This window comes from Halichoerus grypus, chromosome 6 (assembly GCF_964656455.1).
Source record: "Halichoerus grypus chromosome 6, mHalGry1.hap1.1, whole genome shotgun sequence".
In the NCBI taxonomy this organism is placed as follows: domain Eukaryota; kingdom Metazoa; phylum Chordata; class Mammalia; order Carnivora; family Phocidae; genus Halichoerus; species Halichoerus grypus.
Window position 1 is genome coordinate 137,252,879 of NC_135717.1, and position 15,831 is coordinate 137,268,709.

The 15,831-nt window shown below is 37.5% G+C and overlaps 1 protein-coding gene across 1 annotated transcript; it reads right to left on the reverse strand.

The window, feature by feature from the left end:
• Window positions 1–63: 63 nt before the first annotated feature.
• On the reverse strand, window positions 64–14,559 carry KRR1 (KRR1 small subunit processome component). The gene is made up of 10 exons (XM_036091676.2): window positions 14,378–14,559; window positions 11,453–11,625; window positions 9,218–9,352; window positions 8,914–9,039; window positions 8,739–8,822; window positions 7,557–7,613; window positions 5,639–5,809; window positions 3,357–3,434; window positions 3,157–3,250; window positions 64–668 (listed from the first exon to the last, which is right to left on the reverse strand). Exons 1-10 carry the CDS (start codon window positions 14,463–14,465, stop codon window positions 526–528), a joined length of 1,149 nt encoding a protein of 382 aa, XP_035947569.1. The 5' UTR covers window positions 14,466–14,559; the 3' UTR covers window positions 64–525.
• Between the last annotated feature and the right edge of the window lie 1,272 nt (window positions 14,560–15,831).

A 15,831-nucleotide genomic window follows, 5' to 3' on the forward strand; every position in this document is an offset into this window, starting at 1 on the left:
TATGGGTTGTTTAATCTTAAACATAATGTAGAATGAGATTATAAAAAGAAATAAGCCTAAACGTTTACTCGTTAGCAATAGAGAGAGCACTGCAAATTTATTTTGCTCAAAACCAAATGGTGGGACATGATTATATTTAAAGACTAACCAGTGGCATCAAACACTGGATTTGATGGATAATTACAATAGCCACATTCCAAAAATCTTTATATAAACAACCTAAAAATTACATCTAAAATCATGCTTAGGCAAAACACGCCAAAACAGATTAGGTGCAATATATACAAAGACATATATAGCACTTTCTAGCATAAAGTTTTCCAAAAAACACACAGAGAATACAATAATTTATATTTATAAAGGACAGCTGTTTATATAAACACTGTTTTGAAGAATGACATAAACTCAGAAAAATGTGATCAGAGTACTCCTTCTCACATACAGGCTACTAATGCCCTAGTATCTCAAAATCCTTTACAAAAGGAGATAGCTTAAAGGGTTCTCATCCAGGGTTTTTTTTTAATGTTACTTTTTTTTCTTCTTTTTTTTTTCATCTGCTTCCATTTTAAGCTTAACTTCTTCAGCTGAAAGAGCTCCCAGTTTCTTATTCTTGGCTTTCTTAACCTTTTCCTTGATGGCGGCCACATCAATTTTATTTTCAGTAGAAGCTAAACAAATTAAAACGATATATGTAATTCTTTAGATTTTACCATAGAAAACATAAAGAATATGTATTTGGTACAATAATTTCAGAGTACTGTTAAAAGGTGAAAGGTCATGTTGTAAAATATAAAACACCTGCCTAAAATATAAAACAACTGCCTAAAGGAAAGTTAGACACTGAAGAGAAAACAAATCATAAAGTACTTTAAAAATACATTAGTGAAAGTACACATGAAAATAGCACATTAATAAAGGTACAAATGAAAATGGCACTATAGTTTAGCTTTTTAAACTAATTATTGAATTCAACAATATTAAAACTTCATTTTTCCCCTTAAATTGCATTTGAGATTAGTTTTACTTATATTCTTTCCCATATTTTAGAACTGCAAGAGTACTCATTAAAATGCCAATTTTCGGGGCGCCTGGGTGGCTCACTCAGTTAAGCGACTGCCTTCGGCTCAGATCATGATCCCAGGGTCCTAGGATCAAGCCCCACGTTGGGCTCCTTCCTCAGTGGGGAGCCTGCTTCTTCCTCTCCCTCTGCCTGCTGCTCCCCCTGCCTGTGCTCTCCCTCTCTCTATCTCTATCAAATAAATAAATAAAATCTTTAAAATAAATAAATAAATAAAATGCCAATTTTCCATTCTGCACATTAAAATAACTTAAAATTACATTTCATGAAGAATATTAACATGTAGCCCTTCTAGCTTCCATAATTTTAATTAACTAATCATTAAGCTTTAGGTCAAAATCTACTTCATCTAATACCACACATAAAAACTTAAAAAAATAGGGGCACCTGGGTGGCTTAGTCCGTTAGGTATCTGCCTTCGGCTTGGGTCATGATCTCAGGGTCCTGGGATCAAGCCCCACATCGGGCTCCCTGCTGATGAGTCTGCTTCTCCCTCTCCCTCTGCCCTCCCCGTTTATGCTCTCTCTCTCAAATGAATAAAATCTTTAAAAAAAAAACTTAAAAATAAAGTTTTCCAAATATTAGTTCAATGAATGACTAGTAGTACTTTACTTAACAAGGTTTTGGTAATAAAGATAATGATCTGAGAGTATTTGGAGATTCTCGTAACAGAACCCAACCATGGAATCAATGCCAAAAGCTTGAACAACAAAGAAAAAGAAGGAGAAAAAAAAAAATGTAGGTTTTTCTCACCCTTTAAAGAGCAGTATTCAGAGCATAGGAGAATCACAAGATAAAACATCATCAAACTTCCCAGCAACTTGAGTAGAGATGTAGAGCCTTCACTATCATGAAATAGCTACATTTTTAATCATTATAAACGGAGATTAAAATGGCTACTAAATGACCTTCAAAGTAAAACTCACAGGCTCAGCAAACTGGAAATTATAATGCTTATGACATTTTTAACTTTTACATAACCAATGATCTACACAGAAGAATACAGTATTTTTAGAGCTATTAACACTGATGTAATTAATATAGGATATTAAAATAGTAATGTTATGTCTGGTTTTGACCAATAAGTCAGGTACAATAATGCCAGTGACTTCCCTCCCCTCACTGTGTCACTGGCTACTCTGGAAATTTACTTCAGGAAGAGTACAAGTGTTACTAGTGGGAAAGAAAATGCAGAAGAGGAAAGGGTAGATCAAATGAGGCTAGGAATAGAAAAGATACAAAACTTTTCTGAGTGTTTTTTTTTTTTAATCTTAGAGCATCGAGGAGGGAAGGGCAGAGGGAAAGAGAAAATCCTCTAGTGAACTCCTCGCTGAGCACAAAGCCTGACGTGGGGCTTGACCCCAGGACCCAGAGATCATGACCTGAGCCAAAACCAAGAGCCAGCCGCTTAACCAGCTGAGCCACCCAGGTGCCCCACTATGACTTTTTAATAGCTCCTAAGATCTTGTTATTTTGATGGTGTCCTTTAGCCCACGGTGATCAGAAATCCATCATAACAATATAGGAATCAAACTTTAAGCCATGGATCACATAAGTAAAGAGAAGAAAAGCATAACCTCTCATAAGCTCTTTCTGAGAGGCATGATAACAGAGCTCGGGGATCTCACTGCTTTAGTTACTTTTAAATCTATAGAAGATTCACTGCTCTAAGTTCATAGCTTTCACAACAGAGAGTCCTTCTCCAGCAGGCAGTCTGCCTCTCCCTCTGCCTGCCGCTCCCCCTGCTTGTGCTCTCTCTCTGACAAATAAAATCTTAAAACAAAACAAAACAAAACAAAAAAAAACCCCAAAGAGTCCTTCTCCAGCACAATCAGAGGTCAGGAGAGGACTGTCAATCCAGGACATTCTTAAATAGGCATTAGCTGCTAATAAATTATAGAACACCTCAGTGGTCTCGTCCCTAGGATTAGTGATTAATGAAATGTCAACAGAATTGATGAAAGATATAGTTATGTCTTTAGTTAACACTCAAAGAGAGTCAGACAAATTCCCTATGGGTTTACTTTTCAGCTAACAGACTTTAACATCAAACCAATAATTGGAAAACAAGCATTTACCTTCCTTTGGTTTCACAACTGGTTTTTCCTTAGGTGGAATAAAAGCTCTGTTTCTTTCCTCTTGTCTTTTACTAAGAGCTTCTGCTTGTTTAGCCTGCATTATTAATAAGAAATACATTAATAACACAATTTATCATTAAACAGGAATTGAAATTTCTATGAACTGTGCTATCAGTGTTGTGAGCTAGACACAGTCTTACCTTTATGGCTTCCATTTTCTGTCGCTTCTTTTGACTTGCCTTCAGAAAATATTCACCACTAGCCAATTCTTTATCAATCTGTTGAAATCAGTATTTACAATTACATCAGAAATAAGGTAAATGAGAAGTCATCCCTAAGAAAGGCACAATGTCCTTGAGGTAAAGACAGTGAGGTCAAAAATCTATGATCAATTCATAAAGGCACTGACATTAAAAGGAGATGTGCTTTACGCTGAAGGGAATACAAGCAATAAGCATGGAGGTAGGAAAGAAGGTGATGTGTGCATGAAATATACAGCAGGCAGTTTTAGATGGGCTAGAAGATCAATGATTCAGAAAGGTGTGAGGAAACTAGAAAGATAATCTGGGGTAAGCTTGAAGAAACCTGAATGCCAGGTGAGAAGGTAGGCTATGATTTAGAAATGACTCCAGGTTTCTGAGAGAAAAGAAAGAGACCAAAGCAGCATTTAAAAGGTACAAAAGAAAGAAGAGATAAACGCTTGGAATAAAGTAGTGGCATGCAAAATGAAAGGCAAGAATTGTTAGGATTTGGTGACTAATTCAATACTAATTAGAGAAAGCACTAGCTTATTCATTCAAGATATAATTGACTTATCTCACACTTACACAGCATTATTATATCTAAGGCAATGTTTTAAAACTCTTAATAGTTACTAAGCTCTTTACAATTACTAATCATTTAATCCTCATTAACAATCCTTTGAAAAAGATGTTTTTATTATCCCCATTTTATGTACAGGGAAACTGAAGCACGGATGGGTTAAATAAATTGCCAGTCATGAAGCAAGTAATTGGCAGAGTAAGTCAACTGAGACATCACTGTTTTAAGAAGCTTAGCCATAGGGAAGAAAGATAAGACAATTACTAACTACAGGACAGGGCCATAAGAAGTATACCAGGTGTTATGGAATGACAGTTGGGTAAATAAGATCACTCTACTTTCCCCCAACAAACAGTTTCTTTGTTTGCTTCCCTTTACAGAATAGACCTCATGAACCAACACTTCCACTGTTTTATCACCATGATCATTATTTCTTTTTCCCCTCTGACCTTTCATCAAACCTCTGAAATTCAAACTCCAAATACAGGGCTATGGAAAAGACAAGACAGTACACAGAAAGGGATGTGTTTACATGCTGAGAACAAAGCACTAGTAGAAAGGAAAGACTTTAAGATACAGCCAAGGGAGGGAATCATGAAATAAGATCCCTCAGGAGACAGGCTCAAAGATAGAACTCAAAGAACAGGTAAAGAAAGAATTGGTTCAGATGGAGAAAAAATAATTATAGGTGAGAGAAAAGGAAGCTGAAGGAATTCTCACTTGATGGTCTTAAATATTTCCATAAAATAAAATGAATGTCATCTGCTAGGAGTGAGAGGGTGCTTCAAGAATTAAGAGGACAGGGGCGCCTCGGTGGCTGAGTGGGTTAAGCGTATGCCTTCCACTCAGGTCATCATTCCCTTGGGCTCCCTGCTCAGCATGGAGTCTGCTTCTCCCTCTCCCTCTGCCTGCAGCTCCCCCTGCTTGTGCTCTCTCTCTGTCAAATAAATAAAATCTCAAAAAAAAGAAAAGAGAGAGAGAATTAAGAGGACACACAGAATTACCAGACAATAGTGAGGATCTACCTGAGGTTGGAAACGTGAAATTATAGTGGATTTAGTCCAAAGATAAGATGTTCTCCAGCTATGTTTAGTAGCCACATTATAGGAAAGAAGCCAAATTTTAGGACTGATCAAGTTTGAGAGTTTTGCTGCACAGGTGTGAAGAGAAGGAAAAGGCAGCATACAAGAAACAGTGATGGACAAGAGAGAAAAGGAAATTTGGGGGAAAAAATGAAGCCAGAAAACAGGTGATAAAATGAGAGGCATTCATAACTTAGAAAAAGGATGGATGTGAGAATTTAAGATTTCAAAACTGGAGCAGTCATATAGCACATGGTCACAGGAAAGATGCTAAAGCAGAGTGAGAGCATTAAGGGTTAAAGCGTTAAAATTTTTTTCATCCATGGAACAGGTACTGTGGCTATAGGAGCACAACTGACAGCAACCACCTAGACATAGTTTACACTCCTACTGTGAAGCCCCCACCCTCCGCACTCACGCACTTAGCTCAAAATAAGCCTATTTACACTTACCTTTAGTTTCTTATACCTGGACACACACATACAAAGTCTACCTAAATTGCTCTCCATAAAGTTTCTGACAAAACAGATTAAAATGGTTTCCCCCTCATGTAAAGAAATTCAACATTTAATACTGACCTGACTTTCTGGCTGTGGTGGTGGGAATGGTGTGTACTCTTTCTTGACAGTTTTTTTCTTTGGTTCCTTGCGTTTATTCACATTCTTGTGCTTAAACTGTGGCAAAAATCTTTCCCAACTTTGTGATCTTAATTCAGAATCTTTTGCCAACTCTCGTTTAATCATTAAGGTCTTTAGTCATGGGGATATATGAACAAAGTAAGAATTTTTAATTTTATAAGCCAAGCATTTGTCAAACTAAGACATTACAAATACTGTTCCTATAAATAATTCAATTAAAATGAGTAGTTCTTGGGGCACCTGGCTGGCTCAGTTGGTTAAGCGTCTGCCTTCAGCTCAGGTCATGATCCCAGGGTCCTGGGACTGAGCCCTGCATCGGGCTCCCTGCTCAGCGAGGAACCTGTTTCTCCCTCTGCCTGCAGCTCCCCCTGCTTGTTTGTTCTCTCTCTGCCAAATCAATAAATAAAATCTTTAAAAAACGAAACAAGGGGCGCCTGGGTGGCTCAGTCGTTGAGCATCTGCCTTCAGCTCGCGTCATAATCCCAGAGTCCTGGGATCAAGCCCCACATCAGGTTCCCTGATGGGCGAGGAGCCTGCTTCTCCCTCTCCAGCCCCCCCTGCTGTGTTCCCTCTCTCGCTGTCTCTGTCGAATAAACTAAAAAAAAAAAAAAATTTTTTTTAATTAAAAAAATAAACAAATAAAAAACAAAACAAAACAAAAAAACCCGAGTAGTTCTTAATCTCCTCAGTAGGAGCAAAACAATTCCATAAAAAAAAGTAATCTCAAACCAAGCATCAGAAAACCATTAGAAATTTAGATTAAATGCAGAACTGCCGGGTGCCTGGGTGCTGTCAGTTAAGTGTTTGCCTTCGGCTCAGATCATGATCCCAGGACTCGGGATCAAGCCCCAAGTTGGGCTCCCTGCTCAGCAAGGAGCTTGCTTTTCCCTCTCCTCTGCTTCGCTCCTCCCCCCTCTCTTTCGAAAAAAAAAAAAAAGAAAGGCAGAACTGTTCAAATAAACTGAGATGAGACTAATTCAGCTTTTCAACCATTAGTTCATTAAAACCTTTAAAATTCAACTTAATAGGAGGAGAGTTCTTAATTAGCAATGTTCCCTGAAAGCAGGAAGTTTCTGGTAGTACTTTATCACAGGGAAAGAAAAAAGTAAACTTTCTCTTGATCAGATAAAAACAATATTCTCATATTTCTCCTACTCCATTTGAGTTTTGCACACATTGGGACATCAAAGGATGCAAACCAGGCATCAGATACAAGACAAGCTCTCTTTATCTTTAATGTCCCAAGGCAACTCAAAATCATTCTTTCACCCCAATCTAAGAGTGACTTCATAACTTCATCAAATTTAAGTGGACTGCTTAACAAATACCCCTCACAAAATAGCTCATTACAGCATGGTTACATTTCCAAGTATAATCATGAATGCTGTGCACACAGGGATTAACATCTCTCTCAAAGAGTTTCTAATTTGAGCGTTAAATAAAAAGTTTTAATACAATCTGAAATATCCCAGACTCTACTTAATAGAAAAAGGCAGAATTCTGAAAGATCACATCTTTAAATATAGTAATAGGCCCATCATCCAAGAAAACCTGATTGTTATCATCTACAACCAACTCTACGAAACTTACTTCCTTTGTATTAGAACTATGTCATACATTACAGGATCCCCCTTCAATAGTTTTCAGACTGCATACCACAGAAACCTAAGTCTCCAAGGATGTAACTACTACAGGACTAGGGTAGAGTTGAGTGGGCTGAACTCTACCTCTAAATTACCCTAAATACTTCTACTTTATCTATTTTTTGCATTAGGCTTCCAGAAAAGATTTAATTTCAAGAAAGGTTTCTGTAGCTAAAAGAAGTCTGACAACCACTGTTAGAGTAATATAAACTCACTTTAATGTTATAAATTGGATGAATATTCTTCATAGTATCTAGGACTACTTTTCGAACCTGAAATTTGCAAAGAAAAATGAATTAGTCACAAAGATTTTAACTAAGTGGAACTAAGTGGAAGGGGATTAATATACTGCAACATATCCTATGAACCGAGCAATGACTACCAAATTGAATATAGTAGTTCCTTCAACTGCTTTGAGTGACTTCTAGATCTTTCGTAATAGTCAACCTCTCTTGGACTCAATGAAGTTTCTCAACTTTACTGCTAAAATATAACATATAGAACTAATACAACAACATTTTGGAACTGTGGAATTTAGGCAGAAGGCAGCTAGATTTAGAGTCAGAAAATACGTGCTCAAATAATGGGAATGCCACTTCATAAGGTAAAGTCCTGTTCCAGCTTTCTCATCTGTAGTATGGAAATAAAACTATCTAAAGGCTCTGCTGTGAAAACTAAATAAGATAATATAGTTAGACTTTACAAAACTATAGGGTATTCAATATACTTAAGTTAGTATTGCCACATGAGAAAAGGGCAGATAACTTATGAGAAAGAGGTCTAACAGATCTGCTATTATGGGTCCTGGAAAGCAAACAAGACCTCATAGCCAGATCCAGACAACCAAAGCAGTTAACAGAAACCAAAATTGCTCCACAGATTTTCTCATAACATTAAATCTGACAGATAAAAAAGTTCATCAATACATTAAATAAACATTCCAATAAAATTCAGACAAAAATATATATTTTAAAGATGGTTTCAGAATCTGACCTCTACTGGTTTATATAGGTTACTGCAAATGACAATTATCACCATTTAATTCTCTAATCACTTGAGCACATGTAACTACGTATCTCCCAAATGTGCTACAGACTAAAATCTTAAAAACCTACTTAAAATTTGTAGTGGAAAGAGGGATGATGTGCAGACCTTCTAATTCGGAAATGGATACCTCTTTAGTTGCCAAAGGTTGGCCATAATACGTTAGGATCTAGGAATGATGATTCCCTCAAACAACATGAAGCACAAAGTATTTACCAATGGGAAATCAAACAAAGCACATTCTAAAAAAAATAGTAATTGCAAAACAGTATATTATCCAATGAACTATTATAACCAAATTACTTAATTTGTTCTCTGCTGAAAATTAACAGAAGATAGTAAACACTACTCACCTCTTTTAAGCCACTAAAAGGTCCAATGACTGAAACTGTGTTTCCCTGAACCATAATATAACAGTTTGTTAAGAGTTCCAAAGCCTATATCAAAAGAACAGTAAGTTGAAATTCAGTACACTGAAAAACTAATGACAGAGGAAGACACTTAAGTTTTCCACTGATAAAAAAGTACCTTCAATGTAGATCCTTTGGGACCAATGAGACGTTGTCTTCTTTTTACAAATCTTTCTTTATTTCTTACTAAAGAACCTATTTTAATGATGTCACATGCAACATCATCCTGAAGAATTCGTACTGCCTTTTGGAAAAATGAAGGAAATATTCCATCAATATTCTTTACAAATGCATTTATTTTCAAGGCCCAGGCTAATGAAATTGAAGCAGAAAAATGAAAACTCTAAGAGGGAAGGATGCAGTGCTATGTGTTATCTCTAATGTTGATGCAAATAAAGCAAATTTTGTAATTCTAAATTTACCTGTTCAAATGAAACACTCCTTGCTAAAAGTTTTATTAGGTCTCTGGCCCTAATGATGATATATGGATCAAAAGTCTTCTTTGTTGTACACACAGTCATACTGCCCTCAATCAGGTCCAGGGTTGCATTAATGTGCTGCAAAAAGGAAAGAGCAAATACACAATTGTCTAAAAATCACTTCATTTTTTGGTAATTATAGAGCCTATCCTAATCAAACTACTAATTACTGTAAATTAAGCTCTCATTCTATCAACTCCCTCCTTGAAGAAGCTGAGTAGTTGATATAAATAATGAATACTTGATTACTTTCATATTTCAAAGAATATAAGAAACACGCAACTGAAAGCATTATACGTACTTTAGAATACTTTGTACTTATTGGAATAAAGATTACTTCTAGTTTAAAAAATACGTATCAATGCAAATGAAGCCATACTTAAAACCTAGGGTAAAAATGTAAAGCTACATATAGCTCCCCTATCCTGGACCCAGCTCTGATCTGCCATCTGTTCCTTAGGGTGAGAATGGACTTTCCCTTTCAAACTTCTTTCTAATTGGTTTGTATTAGCTAAATACAAAGTAAAAACAAATTCTCACAGGTTCAGAAAGAAGCAATAATTGGAAAATCATGCATTAACTCTTAGTAGGAAGAACCAGATTTCAACAAAGCAAATTAAAATGTCATTTTCTGACTGGAGCATACTCTGAAGAGTATTTCAATGTAGTGAGTGATGAACAATTCAACATAAGGTTGGGTCTCTATGAGTTTACAAGAGTCCAATCTCAGATACAGACAGCTGTAAAACAGCTTGCGGTTTGCTGAACCACCGTAATACCTAACGGGCACAAACAACTCCAGAGCAGTCACACAGTTGAAATATACATTTTATTTTTTTTTATTTTATTTTATATCACCACCTAGTGTGCCCATGTGTGTACATGTTTTTACACATGTGCCCAAATACACACATATACATGAACCAAAAGTTTCATAAAATGAAACTTATCCTTACCATATGTGATACATTATTTTTTTTCTTTTTACTTATTTATTTTTTGGGTACATTCTTTTTTTAAAAGGCTCATTATATCCACTAAATGGACTTCTTGCTCCACTAATGAATTTTAATCCACAGTTTGAAAAACAAAAACAAATATACTGTTCTAGGGAAATGGCAGCAACATACAAGGGAAAGTTGGCCACATCCCCATCTTTCATTTAAAATGAAAATTAAGGGGCGCCTGGGTGGCTCAGTCGTTAAGCGTCTGCCTTCGGCTCAGGTCATGATCCCAGGGTCCTGGGATCGAGCCCTGCATCGGGCTCCCTGCTCTGCGGGAAGCCTGCTTCTCCCTCTCCCACTCCCCCTGCTTGTGTTCTCTGTCTCTCTCTGTCAAATAAATAAATAAAATCTTAAAAAAAAAAAAAATGAAAATTAAGAAATCATCCAGGAACATGCCTCAACTTAAAACTATACAGAAACATGGCAAGTATCACAGTATAGAATAGGCATCCTGAAACTTGGGAGTTCACAGTTGAGTTTCAGAAAGTCCATGAGATCCCTAAATTTTAAAGGTATGTGAATTTTTTAAAGTAATCTATTACTGACAAAATTAAAAACGAGTGGAATATAAGAATAAAGCTTAGGGCGCCTGGGTGGCTCAGCGCATTAAGCGTCTGCCTTCAGCTCAGGTCATGATCCCAGGGTGCTGGGATCGAGCCCCACATCAGGCTCCCTGCTCAGCAGGTAGCCAGCTTCTCCCTCTCCCTCTGCTGCTCCCCCTGTGCTCTCTTGCTCTGTAATAAAAAAATAAAAATAAATAATAATAATAAAATAAAATAAAACAAAAAGAATAAAGCTTATATTTAGGCTGTTTAAAATACCAAGGGAACCAGGGGTGCCTGGGTGGCTCAGTTGGTTAAGCGTCTGACTCTGGATTTCGGCTCAGGTCATGATCTAAGGGTTGTGAGAACAGGTGCCATGTTCAGCGCAGAGTCTGCTGGGGATTCACTCTCTCCCTCTCCCTTTGCCCCTCCCCCCAATCACTCATGCACACGACACTCTCGCGCTCTCTCTCAAGATTTTTCTTAAACAAAAACAAAAAACAAAAAACAAAGAAACCAAATTAACCAGTTATGCCAGTACCTTAAAAAAAAAAAATCTATCAGCATACATACTTATTTAAAAGTAAAGGTATAAGAACAGAATCTCAAAGAAATATGTAAAATGTGCATACATGTTCATTCAAGGCTTTCTGTACCAATGGCCAGCACTCTTTCAGGTAAGCTTCCCTATATTTTGGGAACAAAGTTGCAAAACTGCTCTCTTCCAAGAGTCCTCTGGGATTGTCCTCTTTGGAAAAAGCCGGTTCCTTCCAACCATCAGGAACAGTGAGGAGTTCTGATTCATCTAAAGAGGGGAAGAAACTTACACATAAGATTTTAGCCTTCTTTTGGACACTTTTTTGAACACTTATTTGCATACATTTACATGCTTCCCAATACTCTCCTTGTAGTTCCTGTTCCTATGCTCTTTAGTCAACAAAGAACATGCCTCGGTCATTATTATCAATACACTGTATTAAAATTAACTGTATATACTTCAGCCTCGTAAGACAAAGTTCCTTAAGGGCAGGACCCTCCTTGGATCCACAGTAATTAGCATATGCCTGACAGACAGTGGGGTACTCCAGAAACTTCTATTGCATTACACTATTAAAGATCCAAATACCCCTTTGTTTACATGACTATTTTCAATATAACCTTTTAGACTTTCCTGAATTGCAGCCTTGTGTGTGTGTATATATATATATACATATGCATATATATTTGTGTTTGTGTGTGTGCATACACACATATACTTTCAGTTACCAATCACTGGTACAGGGTTTTAGACTTTCCAAAGAGTTTTCATATGCCTTATTTCTGTATACACCTTCATGACAACTGTGAAAGGTAGTAGGAAGAACCAGTATTATTTTCCCCGTTTTATAAAAGACGTTCAGTCCAAAAAGATTAGTGACTTGTCTAATGGGACACAAAGGTGATTCAGTCTAGGTCTCCTTTTAATAAAACAAAATGTCTCCTAAGGGCCATATATGATCTCCTACATCATTTATTAAAACTCCTGGTCCTGGATTTTAGGAATCTCTTAAATCTAACAGCTATGCTTTAATTCCGTACTCCTCAAGGGTATGACCCACAGGCCTGCAGCATCAACATGGACTAGGAGTTAGTCAGAAATGCAGTTCTTGGACTCCAACTCAGACCTACCAAATCTGAATCTCTGGAATGAGCCCCAGGAATCTGTGTTTTAATAATCTCATCAGGAGATTCTTACGCACACTAAGTCTGAGAAAAGGGCCTTTGTTAAACTTGCTTGTAAACTTGCTTCTCTTTCTTATACTCACATCTACTTTGTTATTTCTGGTTCAAATCACAGAGAATTAGCTAGTCTTCATACATCACTTCCCAATATCCTTAAAAAAACAAAACCCCTCCAATTCTATAACTGTGATTACTTAAAATGTTTATCTTACCAAGTTTCTACCCAATTTAAACACTTCAGTGGCTACAAATTAAAAAACAAAAACAAAAAACCTAGCAAAAGAAATACACAGGAGTTTCACAATAGAGGAAGTGCAAATAGCCCAAAAAACATGTGAAAAGATATGCATCCTCACTACTAAAAAGGAAAATTCAAATTAAAACCCCAACCAGACACCATTTCATACTTACCAAAATGACAGAAATTCAAAATGCAGATAATATCAAGTGCTAGTGTGGATGTAGAGCAGTAAAAATTCTCATCCACTGCTAGTGGGAGTGTAAACTGACACAACCCCTTTGGGAGTGATTTAGCATTACCTGCACATACCCTAACTTTCATGGATTCCAGTCCCACTTACATAATCTGAAGAAAACTCTTGAACATGCAAACCAGGAGATACACAAAAAGATGTTTATAGGAGCATTGTTTATAACAGCAAACAATGGGAACAATCCAAATGTCCACCAACAATAGAATGATAATATAAATAAGTGTATATTCATAGAAGAAAATCTCATCAATATCAAATGAAAAGAATAAACTACAGCTACAAGTATCACCTTGACTCAATAAGAAAAACAAAGTTTAGCCTAAGAAGCCAGAAGAATGTCTACAGCCCTCTTGCATTCATATAAAATTCAAAAACTGACAAAATCAAACCACTTCGTGCATAGGTGGTAAAGATTATGCAGAGAACAGAAGATCAAAACGATTCAGGATGGTTACCTCATGTCCTGTAAAGGAAAAGAATTATCATCTGGGAGGTGCTCCTAGGGGGGTCGGGAGTATGGTAATGCTTTTTCTGCGTAATGGTATTGAGTGCTCCTTTCTCACCTGTTGTGTTTATTCTTCAAACTGTACATAGACTGTACTCTATGTTACATAATTAAAAATAACAGAACTCCTTTAATACTTCCCTAATGCCTACAGAATGCGAGTTCAAGGTTTTTAACACTTCGAATAAGACTGGTTGCTCGGGTCTTGGGCTACTTCTCTAGCCTCTCTTCCTGTCATTCATACTGAAGAAAATGTATAAAACCAGACTACAAAGGAAGACAGCAATTTACAAGTAGGGCAGTCTAAAATTAGAGTACGAGTCGTGTCGTCTAATATTTTAGCGGTTTGACGAACAGGAATGATGATAATGTTACAAAATTTCACTAACGGACAAACTAGCGTTAAGAACACGCCAGATACCTCCTTCTCCTATCTGTCTCACTCCTTTATTATCAGCGTTCACTCATATATACAACGACCTCCTATTCCTACCCCATTCCATCCCTCATTTTGTCAACGACTTCCAGCCACCGCCACGAGTGTAAGGTCCTGCGGCGCCCTCCACGATTTCTTAATCCTCTTCCTTTGACAGAAGACAAACTCTGCAACATCTTTACTTTGAAAAGCCTCTAGCAAAAGCGGTTAGGAACACGTGGCTGGCACCATACCTGCCAGTCGGTCCCGCAGGCTTGGCCATCATCCCCAATCCTCAACAATGGTAGGTACTCAACTTCACAGAACACACTAAGGCAGCGTTACACGTCCCCAGCCAGCGGAAGAAAACAATCATAACTCAATATCCTAATATCAGGTTTCAGTTCTCATTCAACCTTACCTCGATTCTCCGGCTTCGGCTTCTTGTTACGAAATAATTCACTTTTCCCGTCCGCAGCGGCCGGCCCGTTGTAGGAGGAAGACGCCATCTTCAAATTGCTTCCGGTGTTACCGGAAGTGGAACTGTTCTTAAATCCTACCGGATTTTAGTCCTGAAAATCTGTCTATTCAAATTGAGTTCCGTAGAACTTAGACGCGATCTGCGCCATCTCCGTGCGTGCGTACGCTAAAGCCCGCGTTATTTGCACACACTACAAGCGTTTCTCCTGCGTAGCCAATGAAGAGCCGGAGACGTCTTTCCCAGGATGCATGGCAATCACGGAGTTTAGCTGCATGCTGGGAATTGTAGTCCACGACTATGGGCAAGGGGAGCCTGTCTTACCCGTAGTTTTCTCTTGGTACCGGTATCTTACTTAGGACCCCGAACTCCAGAGTTTGGCCATATAGCGCAATCGGTCTATCCTTGATGTCACTCAGTCATTCATTTGATAATATTTATGTGACTGTCAAATAAGTGCTAGGTCTAAATACGAAAATACATAATCCTTGACGGCAGGGAGTGACAGTAATAGCCAACATCTATTGTGAAACTACTTTTCGCCGGCACTTTATTTGCATTTCTAATTCTTAAACAACATTAAAACAAACAAAACTCCCTAAGATTGATAATTTTTTGTAGGATAATTTTTAAAAGTCTTTGTTTCTGGTGGTAATTTCCTAGAGTCTTGGTATACCTCTTTCTAAGCCAGAAGGATAGTAACTAAGTGACACTTCTGAAGAGTTTCACCTAGCCTAAGATTTCCCAAATACCTCAAGATGTGAAGTTCATCATTACTACAAATTTTTACACTTCTAAAAATCTAAAAATTTTTAGACACACTAAAGATGAAACTTCTTTTGATGACTGATCTTACTACTTGCCATTTCTAAAGTTTTCTGCAGCACAATGAGAGAAAGTCTTTGATAGGTTGAATTTCTTGTGTTAGTGAAACTAGGAATGTTTATTTGAAATCCAACCTTGTGTGTCTTCTATAAAAACTTAGATTGTTGTACATAAGGTACATATATAAAACAGACTACTAATTAGGGACAGAAGGTCCCAAGACACATGATTATGTTAAGATTTTTTCCCCTGGGGCACCGAGGTGGCTCAGACGGTTAACTTGTCTGACTCTTGGTTTCAGCTCAGGTTATGATCTCAGGGTCCTGAGATCAAGCCACAGGTCAGGCACTGCACTCAGCGCGGAGTCTGTTTGTCACTCTGCTCCTCCCCTGCTCACACATTCTCTCTCTCTCTCTAAAATAAATAAAATCTTAAAAAAAAAAGAGAGATATGTCTTGTAAGTGGCAGGCCACAATCGCATCCCTATATTCTTGCAATTTACTCAAAAAGCAATGACAAATCCTGGGGCACTTGGCTGGCTCAGTCAGTAGAGCATGCGACTCTTGTTCTTG

Excerpts from the sequence above, each read along its gene's own strand:
- KRR1 (XM_036091676.2), bottom strand. The coding sequence starts at position 14,465 with ATGGCGTCTTCCTCCTACAACGGGCCGGCCGCTGCGGACGGGAAAAGT. Across the intron at positions 7,614-8,738 it reads CTTTTAGTGGCTTAAAAGAG|GTTCGAAAAGTAGTCCTAGA; the intron begins GTGAGTAGTGTT and ends TGCAAATTTCAG. Across the intron at positions 5,810-7,556 it reads ATCCAATTTATAACATTAAA|ACCTTAATGATTAAACGAGA; the intron begins GTGAGTTTATAT and ends CCATGACTAAAG.